We start from the raw sequence: 18,884 nt of genomic DNA on the forward strand, positions 1-18,884 counted from the left end.
AAAATAGTTTGAGGTTAAGAAGCTTGATAGTTCACAGTTGCAGGTCCCCCTGCTTTGGCAATGTTCTAAGATTTGAAATATCATTTGGAAAGAAAATCAAAAGGTAGTTAGGAAAGAACACACAGACTCCCAAGCCTCTCATTAGAAAATCTTAACGGATATTTTCACGATCCTTGGGCTGGAGCACTGAGTGGCCATTCAAGTGTAGAATCAGAAAAGAAAAAAGAGGGATAAACCCACAACCTGTGGGCACCAAATCCTGGCTCCTACCAACAGGGAGTGAATAATTCCCCTGTGGATTACTGACCCTCAAGGTCTGTGCAAACCTCATCTCTCCTGCACCCTACGTCCCAAACATCCTGAGATTATGTAGAGAAAATTGAAGGGATACTCAGACTGTGTTCCCCACTGACTGTTCAGACCTGAATTTCAGTCTGAGATGTCCCCAGAGCCGGAGGAGATGCCTCAACCTCTGCCCAAGATGATAAGATGAGGTGGAGAAGATTCATGGTCAAAGCTGGAAGCCGTGGCTCCTCTTGTCCTTTTCTCTCCTCCTTTCTGTCTTACTGTCAGAAACCTCCTTCCTTCTAGAAAAGTGAGAACCCATGCACAGAAATTTTCCTTGTGCTGAATTCTGAGACCTACAAATAAACTCGCATCCTAACTCACGAACAGATGATTATATCCTGCTTTTATCACCTGCCTGATGGACAAGAGAGCAGGATGGTGACTGTGTTGTCCTGTCGCTAAATGCTGCAGGAGAATTGCACTTAGCAATGCTTGAGGAAAAGTTTAGCTGAGAAAAAAACCTAATGTGTGCTGACCTCCAAAAGATTCTCCCCATCTACACTGATTTGTTTTTTTAAAGGCTTATCGTAGTGGCCAGATGTCAGTTCAGCCAAATCCATAGGAATGTAGTAACAGATACCAGGACCTGGCCTAGGGCTGGCTTAGATCCAAAGCCTACTGAAATAAATGGGAATGTCCCTGAGGAAGTTCACTTAGGTTTTACACACCTTCCTGCTGTTCTGCTGAATGCTGCTAAGAGCCACAGAATTGTAAAATATCTCAAGCTATGACAAGGGACTCATAAGGATCAAGAGTCCAATTCCCTGCTCCTCACAGGACTACCTAAAACGAAACCATTTGACCAAGAGCATCATCCAGAGTCTCCTTGAATACTGGTCTTGATCCCTCCACCCTAACAGAGTTGTACTTTCAACTTCAGTGGCCCTCACTGGTGTCTTAGCTAACTTTGCTTGAATATTCTTTCCTGATTTGGGTTCCATTCAAATTTCACAGCCCCAGTTCAGCTCAGATGTTGGTGCTAACACACTTGAATCTCACTTAAGGCTGTGAATTATGAAGTCAAAAGATGGCAGCAAGAACTAACCTAAACCCAGAACTGAATACAGGTATCAATAAGAAGGAAAAAAAAAAACAAAAAAACCCAAACAAACAGGGAGATAAGATCAGTTCCTTCTGTGTTTAGGAAGTGGAGCCTTTCAGGCATCTCTACCAGCCTTCACTTCAAGATGGCACTTGTTCTTTGCACAATTTTCTCTTTCATGACTATGAAGAAATCTGGATTTCTGTCTTAGCTGGAGGTACTGACAGTGTCAGACCTCTGCCTTTGGCCAGAGCCTGGGCTGACCCTGAGTCCCCTGTGAGTGCTGGCTGACTGCTTCTCTGCCCCTGTGTATTTTTAGCTGTCTGGATGTTGCAAATCCATCACCTTCTTCAAAGCACCAGAACCCCACATGTCCTCAATGAACTCTGACAATCTAGGCAGAAGCATACAGCTGAAGGGGAATGTCATGGTGGGGGGCCAAATTTCTATTTCCAAGATATATAACAAGTTTCAGAGGACTATAAATTAATTCTCTACAGTAAAATAGTAATTACTTTCCAGGTGAAAAGCGTTTGTGAAAAGAGGGACGTGAAAACAGCTCTGATGATGTGATGGATAGATAGAGTATAAATAGGGATTTAAATACGTGAGTATTCAATCACACTTACAGCACTTTCTATTCAGGGGTCTGAAGCTTCCCAAAACTACATTAGATAGGCAGATATTATTACAGATATTTTACAAACAGCTCTCTCTGTGGAGCACAGAAAGGGTAAATAATTTCTCCAAAATTGTGCAGTGAATTCAGAGAACAGAATTGAGAATTGCTCTGACTCCTTCCTCTGAAACCACTCAGGATAAAAACACCTCCTTCCTAATACACTTCAGCCTTTTCTCATTTTCAGTAAAATTTGAGTGGGGAAAGAAAAAAAAGGACACCCCGACAATCTTTTAAAAAGTTCTATTTCATATAACTCTCTTGAAAAGTATAAAGGAGTTCTACTTACGCCATGACAATAACACTGAAATCCAGCCAGTTCCACGGATCCCGAAGGAAGGTGAATTCTGTCATGCAAAATCCTCTCGCCAATATTTTTATCAATGACTCAAAAGTGTAAATGCCAGTGAAAGTGTACCTGGGGAACAGAGTGGCCAAAGAAGCAAGAGAATTAACAAACAGTGGATGGCTGAAAATGCAGTAGCACAGCTCTGGGGTTGCTCGTGTGAGTCACAGCTGCAGCACTGAGCTGTGCATGAGCAGCCTCGTGTGTGGACCAAGGGACAGGTAAGGAACAGCAAAATATTAGGGGCAGTCTCAGAATGAAGATAATTTTCAGCATGGGGTGTCCCTTGACAAATCCTCACTCATTAAGTCAAGCATGGACACTATGCTGCTAAGTTGTGCTATGGGACTTCTCATCCTCTGCCATCTCCAGTGGAAGAAGAGTGGATTAGGGAATCGTGGAATGGTTTGGGTGGGAAGGGACCTTGAAAATTATTTCCTTCCAACACCCTTGCCATGAGCAGGAAACCTTCCACTAGACCAGATCGATCAGAGACCCACCCAACCTGGTCTTGAGCACTCCAGGGATGGGATGTCCACAACCACTCTGGCCAACATTATGCCACACTCCTTGTTTCTCCAGTTGGAAGGAGGGTGGTTGTTCCATTCATACCTCTCATCTCTTCCTGCCCAAGACATTTTGGAGACAAAAAAAAAAAAAATGCCACCACTTGGTTTTATCAGAAAGAGTAATTGTCCTGGAACTTCCCTTGTGTTTCACCACCTGTGGCAAATCACACCAGCCTTGAGAATTAAACAAAAAAATGCCCTCACTGAAAAAGAATTGAAAAACTCCCACCTGACTACTGTATGTAGCAATTTTCACCTGCCTGACAGTAAAGGAGACACAAGGCTGGGTTTTTTTTCCCCTGGTAAATTAAGTTATTACCTACAGCCTCTTGACTGTGATGATCTGGGCTAGAACATAGATCTTACCTTTCATAATAAAGATGACACTTGTAATAAAATTTAACAAAATCTCTGTGGAGGACAGTAATGCCTCTGATTTATAGTTCTCAGATCTATACTCACCCAGGGCTCTTCCTGCCATCAGAGACAGAGTTCAAGGCATACAACAGCGCCTTTTTATTGTTGCTGCCTGAGACACCTGGGTATTCTAGGCCATATCTTAACAACAGAAATAAATGTTTAGTGTCTACCACGGGCATTCCCTACCCCTTTTCTCCAAATGAAGGTCCAGACGATACCAAAGCCTATTAAAAAACCTCAAACACCTCAAATACACTAAAACACAAATCCCATAAGTCATGATGTGAAGGGCTATCACTGGAAACACCAGCCTGAGTTTTCTGTACAGTGCCTAAACATCAATTGGTGCCATCACTCATCAAAAAAAAAAAAAAAAAAAAAATTCTAACAGTTAAGTTTCCTATTTGGTAGAAAAAAGGTGTAAGCAATTGAAGGTGGCATTATAAGGAAGAACATTATGCATAAAATATATTTAGCTGTATTCTACTGGGCACACACAGATAGTGGCAAATCTCATTCCCTCCTGCCATTGTGTCACAGAGTAGAGCTACTCATGTATGTTATAAAATCTCAGTGTGCCTCATCTTAAAATGGGGATTAGTAGGACAGGCATTAAATGTGTCTCCTCTTTGACCATACACCTGAGCATTACCCTGTAGCCAACTTTTTCACAGCTCCTATTTAGCTTTGCTCTGGTATTTCAAATATAGGTCACCCATGTGATGGTCTCTTTAAGCGTGTGCATTTAGTAATGCACACAGAAAACACATGCAAAGAACTGAAAAAAAAAAATACTTAACAGTACATAAGCTCATTAAAATGATAAAGCACTTGTATTTATTCAGCATGTCAGATGGGTTTAATTGATTGTATAATCATCGTCTAATTCTAAATGGATCGGGCAAAGTCCTCCAGCTACTGAACAGCTTCTTTAACAACAAAAGTAAGGGTTCTTAAAAAAAAAAAAAAAAAAAAATTAGTGGGGGAAAGTTGAATTGATTCATTTTATTTCAAAATGGTAAAGGAAGATCTAGGACAAATATTTGCACAAGGTTATTCTTCTATCCCCTGTGAGTCTCTGAAACAGCAGAACAAAATGGATTAAATGTATCTTCTCAAAATCCAATATTAATCAATTTGAATTACAGTTCATTGGGTTATTTTGCTCCTCCAAAGTACTTGACTTTGATTTCATTCTATGCACTTGAGGAGGAAAAGCTGAGAGATATGAGGGGACACAGAGAGGGAGAAGAGGAAACATGGAAGGATTTACTCCATGCTGCATAAGTCCACCTGCATTTCTGCTCTATGTTTCCTGCATGCTCTGCTTGATGTACTGATAAAATCATCCCCATTCTCCTGCTTGCAGAAGACACAATATTATCATTTCTGGTATTTCCCTCCAGACTGTTTGAGTTCCCAGCTCTACAACAACTGACCAAATTTTGATGAGATCATCACGTGGATGAGACATCTGTGATTCAGCAGAAAACATCGTGGCAATGGTTATGAAAGTTTTCAGTAGGAAAAGGACAACATCAGGGGAAAGGACAGCCACAGACATACTTGAGGGTACCACACTATACGGAAATACATGAAACATCCTGGGATTAGGATGTTATTGTGATGGGATGAAATATTTGGTTCAGTGCTGCCTATAATTAGTAATTTATGGCCTAGAAGATGTGTCCTGCATGATTTTATGGAGCCTAAATAAGGGCGTTTTACTCTCTTTTCTTACAGCCCTGAGCAGACCAAACACCAGGCTATGAAGCAGCAGATGGCTGTGTTTATCATATGTCAGTCAAAAATAAAAAGTGTGTTCTGATTGGTTCAATGAGCCAAAATAATTGTTTAATGCACTGTAGGTTGGCTAGCTTGTGCATCTGATATCTGTTTCTAAAAGGAGTATTTTTAAGCAACTTAAAGAAAGAAAATGGGTTTTCATTTCACTGAAGCCCCTTAACCTCTTTTAAAATTAATTTAAAAACTTACAACAATAAAAAATAACCCTTTTCAAGTAGTGCCTTTGTTATTTTTCCTGAAGGCTTGTCAAGCTAAAAAGACAGGAATTCACATAGAGGTGTTCCCAGATAATTTGATGCTCATAAAGTATTCCTTCCAGTGATTACAGGGGGACACTTCTCATGCTGTGCTCACTCCAAATAAAACTTTTGCTTCCATTAAGGTTCAGATCGAGGCTAGAAGACAGTCAGTTCAGGAACTACTCCCCGAAATAATTCAATTTAAGTTCCATCAGTCTATTCTGATGTGTCCAACCATCAAATCTCTTTCATGGGAACTGTGGAAGGCTGACCAGTTTCAAATAAGGGTTGTCCTCAATATGTGATTTCATCCAGACATAGCATAAAAGGTGCCTTTGGCAATGAGCACAAGATTCATGGCCTAAAAATATTTCGTTTGCTTACTAAGGGAGTTTTCACAGGCTGAAACAACTACCTGGAAAAACATTTTGTGAGGGCAGATACCACAGTCAGTACTACTGGGAAGAAATTAGACAACAGCAAACAAGATGTAAATAAGAACACAACAAAAGGAGGAGGAAGGATGAGATGAGGATGGGACAGCTGTAAACCAGCAAGGATACTTACTCAACATATTTATTCCATGACGGAGTCTCTGACTGTGCCATGAACACACAATTAGTTAAAATAGTGCACATAATAAACATGCTGAACAATGTAAATAGGCAAATTAAGGAAAACAGCGCATTTGATACAAGACTTCATAAATTTTTCGTCATTTCACACAAGATGTGACAGCTCAATCACAATTTGCAAGTTGCTTCAAGAACTATAAGCATTTGTTTACAAGTGCGTAAGGAGACAAATTATTATATAAACATAGAAAAATGAGGGAAACATCCCTGTGTTGGTTTTTTTTTTTTTTCCAACTTCTTTTATACATACTTTATACAGTAAACAAATGTACTGACTCTGCAGTCTTTTGAAAGCACAATACCCCAAATTTACAGCTGTGTTGGTCAGATGACAATGTGCATAGGTACACAACTTTGTATGAAAAGAGGGATTAGTCTCATTTAAGTTTCCACAGAAAAACCTGTGTCTGCAAATTCCCATTTCATTTTTTTATCCTGAAACCTTTCTCAGGCAGTAGGGGAAAGTTACAAATCTGGACTTTCTAATCTCTTTAATGGGCTTGAGGTATCGCTTTCAGTATAAAGTTTCACCAAAAAGCAAGTCTGAGTTTCAGAGCACTAATTTTAAGGCTTGGGGTGCAAACCTGCTGTGAAAATAGGGAGCCTTGGTCTGCAGAGCTCTCTGCCTCAGCTGAGGGACCAGATTCCCTGTTTGGAGGCTAAAACAAACCTCCTAAGTTCATAGTTCACACACTCTGCTGCTAAGCTGAAACCATAAACATCAAAAGCACCCTAAATCAAATTCCTGAAACTGAAAACATAATTCACGGGATGCCTCTCCTAAAAGCACATGCTGCTTTCTGTAAAAAAAAATTACAAAATATGATGGGATTCTCCTGCATCAATAGCTGGTCCCATGCAACTGGGAAAATCTAACTTAAGAGTTAAAATTTGTACAGAAGATAAGGAAAACAGCCTGCAACCCAGTCAATAGGGCAGGAACCCTTCCCAGGGTATATAAGTAACACCCAAATGTAAATTTCTTTTCCCTTTATTTGAGGGAAATTAAAAAAAAGAAAAAGTTTAATTTAGTTTGGGGTTTTTTTTCACCTCTGTAGTTGATTCCATTTGTGTTATTTTTTGTTTGAAAATAATGATTGAAGAATTTAGTTTCTAACCCACATCCTGAAATGTTTGCATGAAATTTATCCTTTTGCAGAATCTCTGCTGAATACAGAGTGGAACGTTTTCCAATGGGCCACATAAGCAACTACAAGGTTAATTTGGTAGTAACCAACCTGCAGATTCCCCAGGGCCACCACAGAAAGCAGTAATTGAACTCACAGGGACTGCTCATCTCACAAACACCTTCCACTTCTGGGCCAACACCTCCTGCTGAAGAACTGGGAAGGATGTCTGATACCCACTCACATTTGCTCACATCAGCTTCAGATATATTTTTATAAGTTTTGCATTCTTGTTAACATAATTATTAAGTTCCAGCTAGCCTAGGAAACACAGGATTACTTTTTCAACTACAGTGAAATGCTGTGGCTGAAGCACAGGGAACCAGAGTGGTATCTTCAGATCATGTCAAACAAATAGCATATTTCAATTCCAAGCAAATAAATTCCTCTGTTGGAATTTAGGGTCACCGGTTTGATTTCTATATGCCTGTGATATAAACTGAATCTAACAGCTTTCCCAGATGCTCACTTACAGGCAGGCATCATCACCTCCTTATTCAGGCACCAAAGAGAACAAACCAGAGACCACAAGTTGAAAATGTAAGGGTCAGCTCTGGGACAACAAAAGCAGTACAAATTCAGTCTGGGTTTCATGACCAAGCTGAAAACTACAAAGAACATAAAAGAATGAAACGTTACATCTGGTTATGCACCAAAGTTAGTGCTCTGTGTTAAATAAGAAAGAGAAAACAACAATCCCCACAGGATGAAAATTAGCATTCCTACCTGAAAAAGAATGCAAGTGTTTGCGTTAGAAAAAGTCCGTGATGATGATCTACTCAGAAAGGACAAAGCAATGAAGATAAAACTGAGATAAGCTATATTAGCAGCATTGTCCATTCCCTATCTTAGAACTGCTTTTAAATCAAATTTTCCAAAGCCTACAAACTAAATATACTAATCTACTCATCAGGACCCTTTCTGCAATAAATTAAACCTATTATTTCCAATTTGAGGTTACAGAATAGCCTTTGCACAAGCCGATTCTGAAAATTATAAATTTTATCTCCTAGCACAAAGATATCGAGTCAAACGCAGCATACTTCTATTCTAGACTTCATTATGATGGATAATTGTTAATTAGCAGACTGAATACTAGAGGCTCTTTAGGTGATCATTGCCAAATTACATATAATACGTGCAAGCAAAGGTTAGTCCCAATGAATAGAATGTATAATTGGTGCTTCACAAGGTCTCATTTTGCCTTATGGAAAGTGTGCAAAATCAGATGGAAGGAAAGCTGCAAGCAGAAAATATGAACAAAGATGGGGAATTCTATGAGATTATTTTTCTTTTTCTGACGCACCAGAATCCACAATTCTAGCACCAAGGACGGTAACTTTTGTCAAACCTCCAGCCTGGATCACTGGTAACCTGAGAAAAACTGGATATAAAACCTAGAAAAACTAGAAATTACAATTGCTACAGATTTTATACAGGCTAGCAAACTGCTTGGAGAAACTAAGGACACCACAGAATTATCCTTGGCTTGCAGGCAAAAACTAAGAGGAGTCTTTTAAATATAAAGCCTCAAGGAAATGTTACCAGAGATTTAATCTCATTAATAGGTGGAGATTATTAATAAAGATGTTAGTAACAGCTAATAATGATGCAGAAGACAAAAAGCGTTCATCCCACCGGGGATACAATCCTGCACTCCCCATGTCCTCTGGAACAGGAATGGAGCAGGGATACCTTCTGGGCAGCCATGTGGGTCCTGGACCCCTCATGAGGCCTCACAGACCCTGAATAAGAGGAGAAACACCTAGAAGGGGTTTCAAGATACATAGTTAGTTGTAATAAAAATTACTAGGAGGCTGTGGAAGTTTTTCCTCTTGAAAGGCTGTATTTTTGAAAGACTAAATTTCTCAGGCTTGGCTGGATGAGCAGTGAACACAAAGCCTCTATCCTACTGGATATCTCAGAGGAACAACTCCACATACAGCTATTTAACCAAGAAATGTGACCCCCACAGCTTCTTTATAGGACAATTTTACTCTGTCCTCTCTGTTCTGTTCCACTGTTGGCCTTCATGGTGCACTCAATGGCTGGAAATTGAAATATGGCATCCGCTAAAGAAGCTGCTTCAGATTTTTACGTGACAGGGCACCATTTGCTAATGCTCCTTTTAGGTTTTTGCCCTGGGGAAAATGAAGATTGCTTGATTACAGTCACGCAAGACGATAGATCTGGTTCCCAGGTCCATGTCTGTGATATTATCTGCTTGAGTACTTGCGGGTTCAGACTCCTTTCTGCCTGGGATATTGACTGCGTGCTCAGCCACTTGGCCTTTGTATTTCAGGCTGATACAAAAGGTCTTTATTGACAGAAAACAAATCAGTGCCTAATGCAGGATCTTTGCTGGGAGTCTCGCTGGGACTGGAGTTGTTGTCTCCTGCCTGTGCCTGCCAAAGACTGAGCTGTTGGATCTCTCCACATTATCAACACAAGGTGATAATTTCTGCCTTTCTGGAGCTAAATTTATGTTTGCATTGAGACCTGCCACTCCCAAAATTTTACACTCCTTATCTGACCATATTTCTTCCCCCAACAGATACTTCAAATGCTCTCCTCTGTGGTCTTTATCCTTGGAAGTAATGTGATAAGGATTTCTTGTTTATCTTCTGTTTGACTGCTACCAAGGGCATGTATCTCCTGTGCCACACATTCCTGTGACCTCTTGACTTCACCAGCCAACGTAGAAAAAAGTCAGGAGAAGAGAGAACAAGCCTCCAAATCTGGAGGCAATATTCTTAATTTCTTTCTAGGAAGCTCAGTTTTCATATCCTTCCCTTGGCCCTACCTGGGCAAATGCATCGACCCTGATTAACTTCAGCAAGGCTGTGCTGAGGTAATTGCACCTAAAAAACTTGGTTGGGCTCTGTGTATGCTGCAGCCTGTGCTGCACTGTGTGCACACATAACCTGATTCACCAGCTAATCTCTCTGCAGAATTCTACAGTGTATTCTTAGTAACCATAATAGTATCTTGGATGATAACACATTCATTTTTGCATAGAATTATTGCAATCAGAAGCTTCACCTGTTTTTCCTTTTGAGAGAATATTTATAGTATCACCTTCTTTTTCTCCTCACTGTATGGAGTAGGAATCTGATTTCTTTGCCTATTCATTTTCCCTGAAATTTGATAATTAACCGGTGTTTCTAAAATGTTACCTACTTAGTATTTACTAATTCTCTGTGGTGGACATGAGGATTGCAGATGAGAGATTTCCATCACTAAAACATCATGGAATGATCAGAGCAGCATGTGAAGTCTTTGAATTATCAATGCCTGGTCTCCCATGTGCACCCAAGAGAAAGCAGGCAAGTAATAAAAAAAGGTGTGTTTTAGTAATGTTCACACAAAACTGAACATCTGGGTCAGTCTGGCCTTCCAGAGAGATGTGACTATGTCAGAATACAATGTTTCTGGGGTTGTGTGAAAAAAAACCAAGCAAAACCAATCACAGCAGTGTGTCTTGCATGACTTCAGAACCAGAGCTACAGGAAATCAGGCATTGCCCTTCCATTGGAAGGGCCAGCAGGACAGCCTTTGCCTTTATTTCTTTGTTGGATAACATATCCAAATAAACAAACTAGAAAAGAATCAACAAAACAGTTTTTGAAATATTATGTTTCAGGAGAAAAAAAACCAATTCAGATCTGAAGCAGCTCAAAATTAATTTGTGTCTGCAGACAGTATCACTGAGTTTTACCTCTGGGAGGGACTGCTGAAGTGCTTGGTAGCAAAGCTCTCCATCAGTGCAGATTTCCCCAGTTCCCTTCCTTTCTGAGGCACTACACCCACTTTCCCTCCAATAAAGATGATCAGTCCCTTCCCATCTTTTAATCCTGAGTAAACTCACCAGACTCTCCAGTGTTGCTTGCATTATCCGATGCCAGCAGTATGATACAGTCATTTTTATAGCTCACATAACAATATAAAATGAAACAAACCGAAAATACAAGTGCATTTCTGCTTGTGCAGGCAAATTCAGCCAAAAGATTTAAAACAGCTTAATGAAATAAAATGGTTTCTGACTTCCATCCATCTGTGTTTAAAACCCATATAAAATACATGAGGAGGAAAATCAACAGAAAGGATATGAATGTACCAAAATTTTAATTGCTGCTCTTCTGATTGGATGGAAAGGACTAAGTATATACAAGGCAGGAGTGGCACTAAATCGAAAGATTGTCTTCCCTTTGTTCAGTACTATAAATGTCTGGAAAACAAAACAGAAAATGAGAATATTCAGCATTTGCATTTATGCTCAGTTTTTCCAGCCCTCATCCCACTGGGAAATTCTTGCCAGCATCCCATAACATTTTCCCCCATCCCAAGCCCCCCAAATCCTTTTCACTTGCTGAAAAGTTTTGTCCAAGGCCTCCCTTACAGAACTGACTGTCTTGTTGTAATATCCTAAGTATTTTTTCTTTCTTCAACACTTAGTGGATCCTGTGCCATTGCCTCCACTATGGGGCTGGAAAGAGAGCAGAATAACCCTTAAAAATAAAAATCACCTGGAGACTAAAATGTGGTGGAAGGAATTATGTGATGCTCTTCTTCCCAGGTGCTGGGGATCTCACTATGTTGTTGATCCAGCTTCCCAATGTGAACACTTTATTGCTCTCAATTTTGTCTCACCAAGTAAAAAGCTGTAGGAGGCACAGTTCCACACCAGGATCTGACCTTGGCACTGAAGGACTCTCATTGTGCTCAGATTAATATGACCAGAGAACAACAATTCTCTGGGTTATCTTAAACCCAAAACAAAAGTGAATTGGATGCTGACCCAATTTGCAGAGCTCTGAAGATGCCCCACCATGCATAGAGGAACTAATATTCACTCAGAGACAGAGTTGAGACACCCAATATATAAAATCTAAGAAATTCACCCACCTTGAGTCTAAAAACTTAAAGGCACTAAAATCACAAATCTATATCCTGTTGCTTATGCCTGGGGATAGCAGGCAAATTAAAAGGTAAATTAATTCTGGCCCTTCCAGGTAAGTAATCAGTTTGTCTTTATCCATTTAACTTTTATTCTGTAGCTCTAGCACCTACCTCTACACTGTTTTACTAGAAGTACCATTATGCTCATATTAATTCATTGTTTACAGGAAATAGCACAGCCCAAAATCAGGAACAGCAGTACCTGAAAAAACTGGAAGCTGCCTGAAAATACACAAGGCTTCCAAGCTTTATTTTGTCCTCTGTTTTGTGAAATGCTTGGAAAGGAGAACGAACTGTAGTAAGCCACCAGCCCAGCCCTGCTGTCAACAGCTTTTTGACAGAAGCTGTTTGCACTGCTGTGGCTTTGGTCCAGCCTGCACGTGATCCCTCATCAGGTGATGCTCGCTTTGGGACAAAGTTCACCATTCTGCAAAGTGCCAGCACTGCACGTGCTACTCACACCTCCCTTCAGCTCTGTTTTGGTCATCTTAAATGGAGTTTTGCTCTTCCTCAGCAGGAACAGAACCACTGCTCTCCAGGAATGGTTGTGAAGGTGCCTTCTGCTCTTGTGCAGAGTGCTCGCACAAGGCTCAAGTCACCCAGAAGCCCTTAACATTAAGGGGTTTAAGTGATAAACAACAGACCTGTGAAGTCACAGCTCATGCAGAAGGCAAGATAGGGCAGATAAAACCTTCTGGCTTCAATTAACTCAGCTACTGCTCTGCTCATTTCAGATATTGTATATTCATACGCAGGGTTATCTGAAAATACACAAGTTTAAGTTATGCTTTTTATCCCTCTTTCCCTTCTGCTTAGATGTTTTCTGGGAGCCCTGCTCAACATTCTGATCCTTAATTTGGGAAATAAATATTTTTACTGTCTGTAGAAAGATAACAAACAGAGCACTCAAAACAGGGGTCATTCTTTAGCAAAGGCAGAGGAGTAGGACAGAGGGTGGGTGCTCACCTTACGATCATTGTAGAAAGGGTCGATGTCCTCCAAGGGCTCCCCAATGAGCTCTGGAGACACAGTCCCATAGATATCAGGCAGCTTCTTGCAAGCTTGCAAGTCAAACTGAGGCTGAGGTTTCTCTTCCTCGCCCAGCTGCTCCCTGTATTCCTGCTTGGCATTCCTTGCGAGCTTCTCTGCAATTCGCTTCTCGATGGCAGCCAAGGACTCGGGCGTGAACCGGTGGAAGCTGTTAGTACCCGGTGGTAACAAGAAGTCAGCCATCTTTTCATCCTGCTGTGTCTTTACTGGTCTTTACTCCTAGTACTGGAAACAGCTGAAATTAAAAATTATCAAAAGTTAGCATCATGAGAAAAGCAAGAAGAACAAAGGCATCAGAATTTAAAAAAAAAAAACCAAAAAAACCAAAACCTCAAGCACCAAGCAACTTGTTAGGCATTATCAGGAAACTTCATCTGTTTTATGTGGTTAATAGAGCATAAAGGAAAACAAAAATGACTGAAATTGTAATTTCAATGAGGAATCACACATGACCAAATCTAAACAGGCTTTATAGATAGACTGTGGAATATTCTTCAGGTCTTCAGTCATTTGGGATCATGAATCCAGACTAAGAAGTAACTTAGATTAACACAATCTTAAGTTTCACTGAAAGCAACAGAGATTCAGATTCCTAACTCATTTTTGAAAATGCAGCTCTGGGAGTGGATGAACAATGTGCCTAAGATGACTGCAAGGCAGATTTAAACCAGCCGATGTCTGGCCACATGATGAAAAATGTAAAAATGCCCCACCTGTTCTAGTCCAAATTTAAAGAGTAAAGGGTGAAGTTTAGATTTTTAAATCCCATAAAAATTCTTCATCATCTCTGTCTTAGGCTTCTGTAGTGTAATTTTAATTTTCCTTTGGGATAAGAAATACCATCTTCAAGATATCTCTCAGGACCTTTGAGCATTTTCATTTCCTCCACACCCTGAAATCTGAAGAATGATGGAAGCTCAGATGTGCCCGGAAAAGCTCTGAGACCTTCATGAGAGTACACCAAGCTTCCAAGATGCTGAATAGCCAGTGCTGCCAGTTTGTCATATCTGAAAACCAGGCTCCTTTCATCCAAGACCAATTTGAACATCCAGGAGTTGGACTCGATGATCCTTACGCTTTCCAGGTTAGGATATTTTTTTATTTTATGATTCTAACCCAAACCTGTGAAGTCTGATCATCTTGCCCTGATGGTACTTCAATGTTAACACTTCCAGTCTCTGTCTGAATGAAAACAAGAATTGCCACATCTCTTCAACTTACATGAATAAAGCCAAGCGTGAAAAGCAGAGCCGAACAAAAAGCCTTCTTGCATCTGCACTAAACAACATGGATAGCTGTGAAAATGAACGTAAAACTACTGTTTGAAAAAGGATGAAGCTTATCCCTGTTCTAGTAGCCTGAACAAATCCATCCAAGTGCACTGAAGCCGTAATTTTCAATTTAAAGTGACTTTAGGGGCATGTTTTCCAAGTGAGAGAAGCCCTCCCTCTGCAACAATTAAAACTCATTTCACAGAAGAAACACAGACCTTGTATTTTTGTCACCACCAGGCCATTCATACTCAATCAGAATACACTCTGGTGACAAACAAAATAGTAGATTTTGAGGTGGGCTCCCCTCTTTCATTCAGCAACGTGTGCAGGATCCCATTCTTTGTTCAGCCACAACCGTTGTTTTCTGCTTTCAGATGGTATTTGTCTATTTACAATGAATAGTTCCAGATAGTTTGCATCTATTAGGCTCTGTGATGACAACATTTTTGTTAGCAAACAAGACTCTAACTGGACTCTGCATGACAAATAGCATATTTATTGACTCAATTTCTCTGAGTAAAGGACGCTTTCAAATAACTACTGTCTCTCCTATTCTGACTTCATCTTAAAATGAAATCATTAAATTGTCATTGATCACAGTCTATCACACAGGAATGATTTACTGAAGCTCCTACATTATGCTCTGAATTACTGTTGGTTTGAACAAGCAGGGCTAAAATGAATTATCCTTCCTGGAGTATGGAGTATTCTGACATTCTTCTTTTGTTAGTTTTTTTTCCTCCTTTTTCCTTTCCCCTCTCCCCTCCATGTCATTTGTCTTATCCTCTTCCTCCTGAAAAACAGGAAATTAGAAGCTTTCCCACAAATCGAGTTTCTTATGCCCAACGCTTTTGTGACTCAGCACCAGGGCGAGCAAATAGAATTTCACTTTCTATAAATGACATCAATACAGGTGTCCAGAGAATTCTCTGAGATTTTTTGTCCTTTATGTCTTTGTTGCTCCAGAATGAAACCTGTCTCAGTGCTGAAGGGAGCAACAAAAGCCAGTGGCTGGTCAGGACTGCTGGAAGGGCACAGACGAGGTCTCCAAGCTGGAGATGAGAACACTGTGGGCTGTTAGTTGAGGTCCAGATGATCATGAGCTCTGGGAAGACAGTCAAAGGGGAACGACTGTTTGCTTTTTCTAATAATATGAGCATGGAGAAACTTCGAATGAAATCACAGGGTAATGGTAAAAGCTCCATAAATGATTTTAAAATACAAGTTGCTTCCTCTGACTCAGGAACCTGGAGTTCCTGAGAACAAACAAGAAAGGCTACTTATGCTTGTCCTGTTTTAACACTCTTCCCAGTCTAAGGAAACCCATCCTCTGCTGTTGTGTGTTTTGTCCATACAACCTCAGACTTCCTAAAGACTTCCATGAGAAGCCACTCTGGCAACAGAACTACTCAAATTTTTTTAAAAGAGAAACAAAAGAAGGATAGCGGATGGTGAGGGAGATTGAAAAATTCCAATCGGTATCAGAAGTTTTCATTATTTTTTCTAAAGCAAATTATTTTTGCTAAAACTCTCTCTCATTAGAAAACGGAATCAAATTCAAACTGCTCAAACCAGATCTTTTCAATTTTATCTACAAATTCCAGAAAGGTAGCTGCCTAGAAAGAACTGGAAAATCCTACACAAACTTCATTAGAGCTTTGGCTAGTCTTCTATTTAATTTTTCTTTTTAAAATACCCTACATTTCAGCACCTTTACAACTGAAAATTTATGACGTGCTTTGTCTTCATATTGTATATAAGCTAAAGTTCTGCATTTTAATATATATATATTTAGCACAATTCTTTTTCAATTTCATATGCTTTCAGAAAATGGACAAGATAATTTCATGGATCCTTTCTATGTCTAATTTCTTTTAATCTGTGAATTCCAAACATTTCTACAAATAGCCAGGGTTAGCCCAGATGTTTCTTAAAAGGGTAAGAAAGCACTACAAGTTAAAAAGGGAAATCATCAATGACTGAATCAAAGAGCTGGAATGCCATTTCTTAAGAGATAATAGCTGTTGTGACTCACGTGTTTACAATATGAGCCTGGATTTTTCCATTCCTCACAGGCATATTTTTGAAGTACAAGGCTTCAAACACATTGTTTCTGTGATATCACCATGCACAGAATGAAAATTTCCCTCTTGCTTTGTCAGTTAGCATTGGTTGTTGCTGATAAAACATACTGGTTATGTAAACAAAACATGCATATGAAAATAAAGCACCAAGATGAATTCTTTCTTTGGCACGGCAAGAAGTGAGAGCAGTACCAACAAATTAGGTGTTTCTAGCACCTGTATTTATTCAGAAAGATAAATGCTGTTTTCCATTGCCGCTTTAACCTTACTGTCATAGGCCTCAGGCACTCCAGTTCAAAGTATCTTTCAGGTTTTCAGGTCATCACCTGCATCCCTGCGAGTCCCTCTGTTGCATCAAGGACCCATGAGTTTATATTTCAGACACTTGGCGATGGTAATAAAGGACCCAAATTGGAAGATCAAGGTTGTGAAAGTGTCTTTTACAGGCCAAAGGCATCAGACATGCTCATCTTGAGTAGGACTCTCCACATTTGCTGATTTCCACGATGCCACTCAGGAAGCTACCGCACACCACAGGCTGGGGAGAGGGATGTTTGCACTGCAGCTCTGCTTGTCCAAACTCTTACAAAACACTAATCCTAGAGCCCTAAATTCTCCTTTTGTTTAAGAAATGTTTGTGATTAAAGAAAGATTTTGTGCTCCTAACTGCTGTGGTAACATGAACAGTCACGTGGATGGGTTTCTTTTCAACGTTTGAGACTACATGGAGCACAGTCATCTTTCTCCCCCACACACTCCTTTTCTATATAATCTCTTTGGCATTTTCCCTTGACCTGCAGAGCACAGCAAAACATGAGAATAATAGGCTAGGGAAATAAAGAACAGAGCAATGACACATCTAATTTAAGGTCACTGGTCTAGATTAATATATTCATATGCATAAATTTACACATAAACACAAATATTTAATCAGATTTAAAAAGACTACAAGTTGATATGGGATCACGTGGAAGTTTTATTCCAGCCATGACGTAATGGCTTCAAGGAAAACTGTTTTTAATTCAGATCAAATAAGGACTTTTTGTAAAAAGATCAAGAAGCTAAAGGAGTCTAGGTGACTAAGACACACTTCATAATTTTACTGACAACAAACAAAAACCCCAATCTTTTGAGACTTAATCCACTTATATTTATTCCACACTCTACAGTGAGGAGGTGTCATGGGAAATTCTCTTTTAACTGAAAAACTTCAGTTGCTGTTTGCACACACTTTGAGGGCCTGCATGCTCACATCAAGACAGTCCTCGAGATTTTACACAGTGCACTAATTACTTCTGCTTAATCTGACATTCGGTTTGTTTATTTTTTCTCCAACAGGCATAATTTTTTTTCCAAGACCACAAACAATGGTTGTTTTTGTAGCACATGTTCTTAACACATATAATCAGCTAGATCTCCAGCTGGCATAAATCAGCACAGCTCTGCCCAGGGAAGTCACTCCAGGGGAATTGATCTCTTAGGACCCAGAACATTTGGCTAGAAATGTTTCCTTTAAAAAGAGTACCTTCACACCAGAGCATGAACACCAGATAGTGTGCAACTGAGGTATTAAACTGATGGCCTAGAAGGTAACCAAGCTTGCAGGAACCTGGAAAACCCTGAGCTTTTTGCACCCTGTGAAGGCAGTCTGAAGACGCTTGTCCCTCCAGAAACATCTTGTTGGGTGAAATCCAAGATGAAGGTGCAAAAAGGGCTGCTGGACAATCCAGCGCCTGGTGGGGACCAGGCAGGCTCCTCTGGCTGATCTGCAGGGGAAAACTTTTGTATTCCACAAAAATCTGATGGAAATGGTTGAAATGTTTAGCTTTTGGAGTCCTCCTAGGCCAAGGAGAACTTTTCAATAGTGTTGAAACCTGTGCAAGGTGACACAGGAGGAGACGTGAGCCAGAGTTCCTCTTGCTGCCTGTGTCACACGGCAAACCTGCAGGTTGATTTGACATTCCACAACACATTTCCCAAAACAAGCCTGCTTGTTCACCATGGATGCTGACCAGGGGCAGAAGTAAATATGCAAGAGAACTCGCTGCATTCAAATTGTTGGGAAAAACCAAACCAGAACAGCACAAAACGTCCAAAACAAAACTTCAGTGTCGTAGACCCACAGGCCTTTTGTCACTACCAGCTCTGCCTACGCAGTATCTTCTTTTAAATCCAGTTTAATGGGTTTTGCTGGCTCCTCACTCATCAGAATCATAGCATTTTGACATTGCCAATGACTTATCGAA

General features: G+C 40.1%; 1 protein-coding gene across 3 annotated transcripts in view; it reads right to left on the reverse strand.

Moving 5' to 3' along the window:
- LOC120764554 (sodium channel protein type 5 subunit alpha-like) overlaps window positions 1-18,884 on the reverse strand; it is a 215,693-nt gene that overhangs the window by 160,871 nt on the left and 35,938 nt on the right. For all 3 annotated transcript variants that reach the window (XM_058419749.1, XM_058419748.1, XM_058419747.1), the window contains exons 2-5: window positions 13,197-13,515; window positions 11,379-11,499; window positions 6,017-6,104; window positions 2,359-2,487 (exon numbers count right to left, since the gene is read on the reverse strand). In XM_058419749.1, coding sequence (XP_058275732.1) covers window positions 2,359-2,487; window positions 6,017-6,104; window positions 11,379-11,499; window positions 13,197-13,463 — 605 coding nt within the window. In that variant the 5' untranslated portion in view covers window positions 13,464-13,515. The remainder of the gene's footprint in view (window positions 1-2,358; window positions 2,488-6,016; window positions 6,105-11,378; window positions 11,500-13,196; window positions 13,516-18,884) is intronic.

Source organism: Hirundo rustica, chromosome 1, assembly GCF_015227805.2.
Source record: "Hirundo rustica isolate bHirRus1 chromosome 1, bHirRus1.pri.v3, whole genome shotgun sequence".
In the NCBI taxonomy this organism is placed as follows: Eukaryota; Metazoa; Chordata; class Aves; order Passeriformes; family Hirundinidae; genus Hirundo; species Hirundo rustica.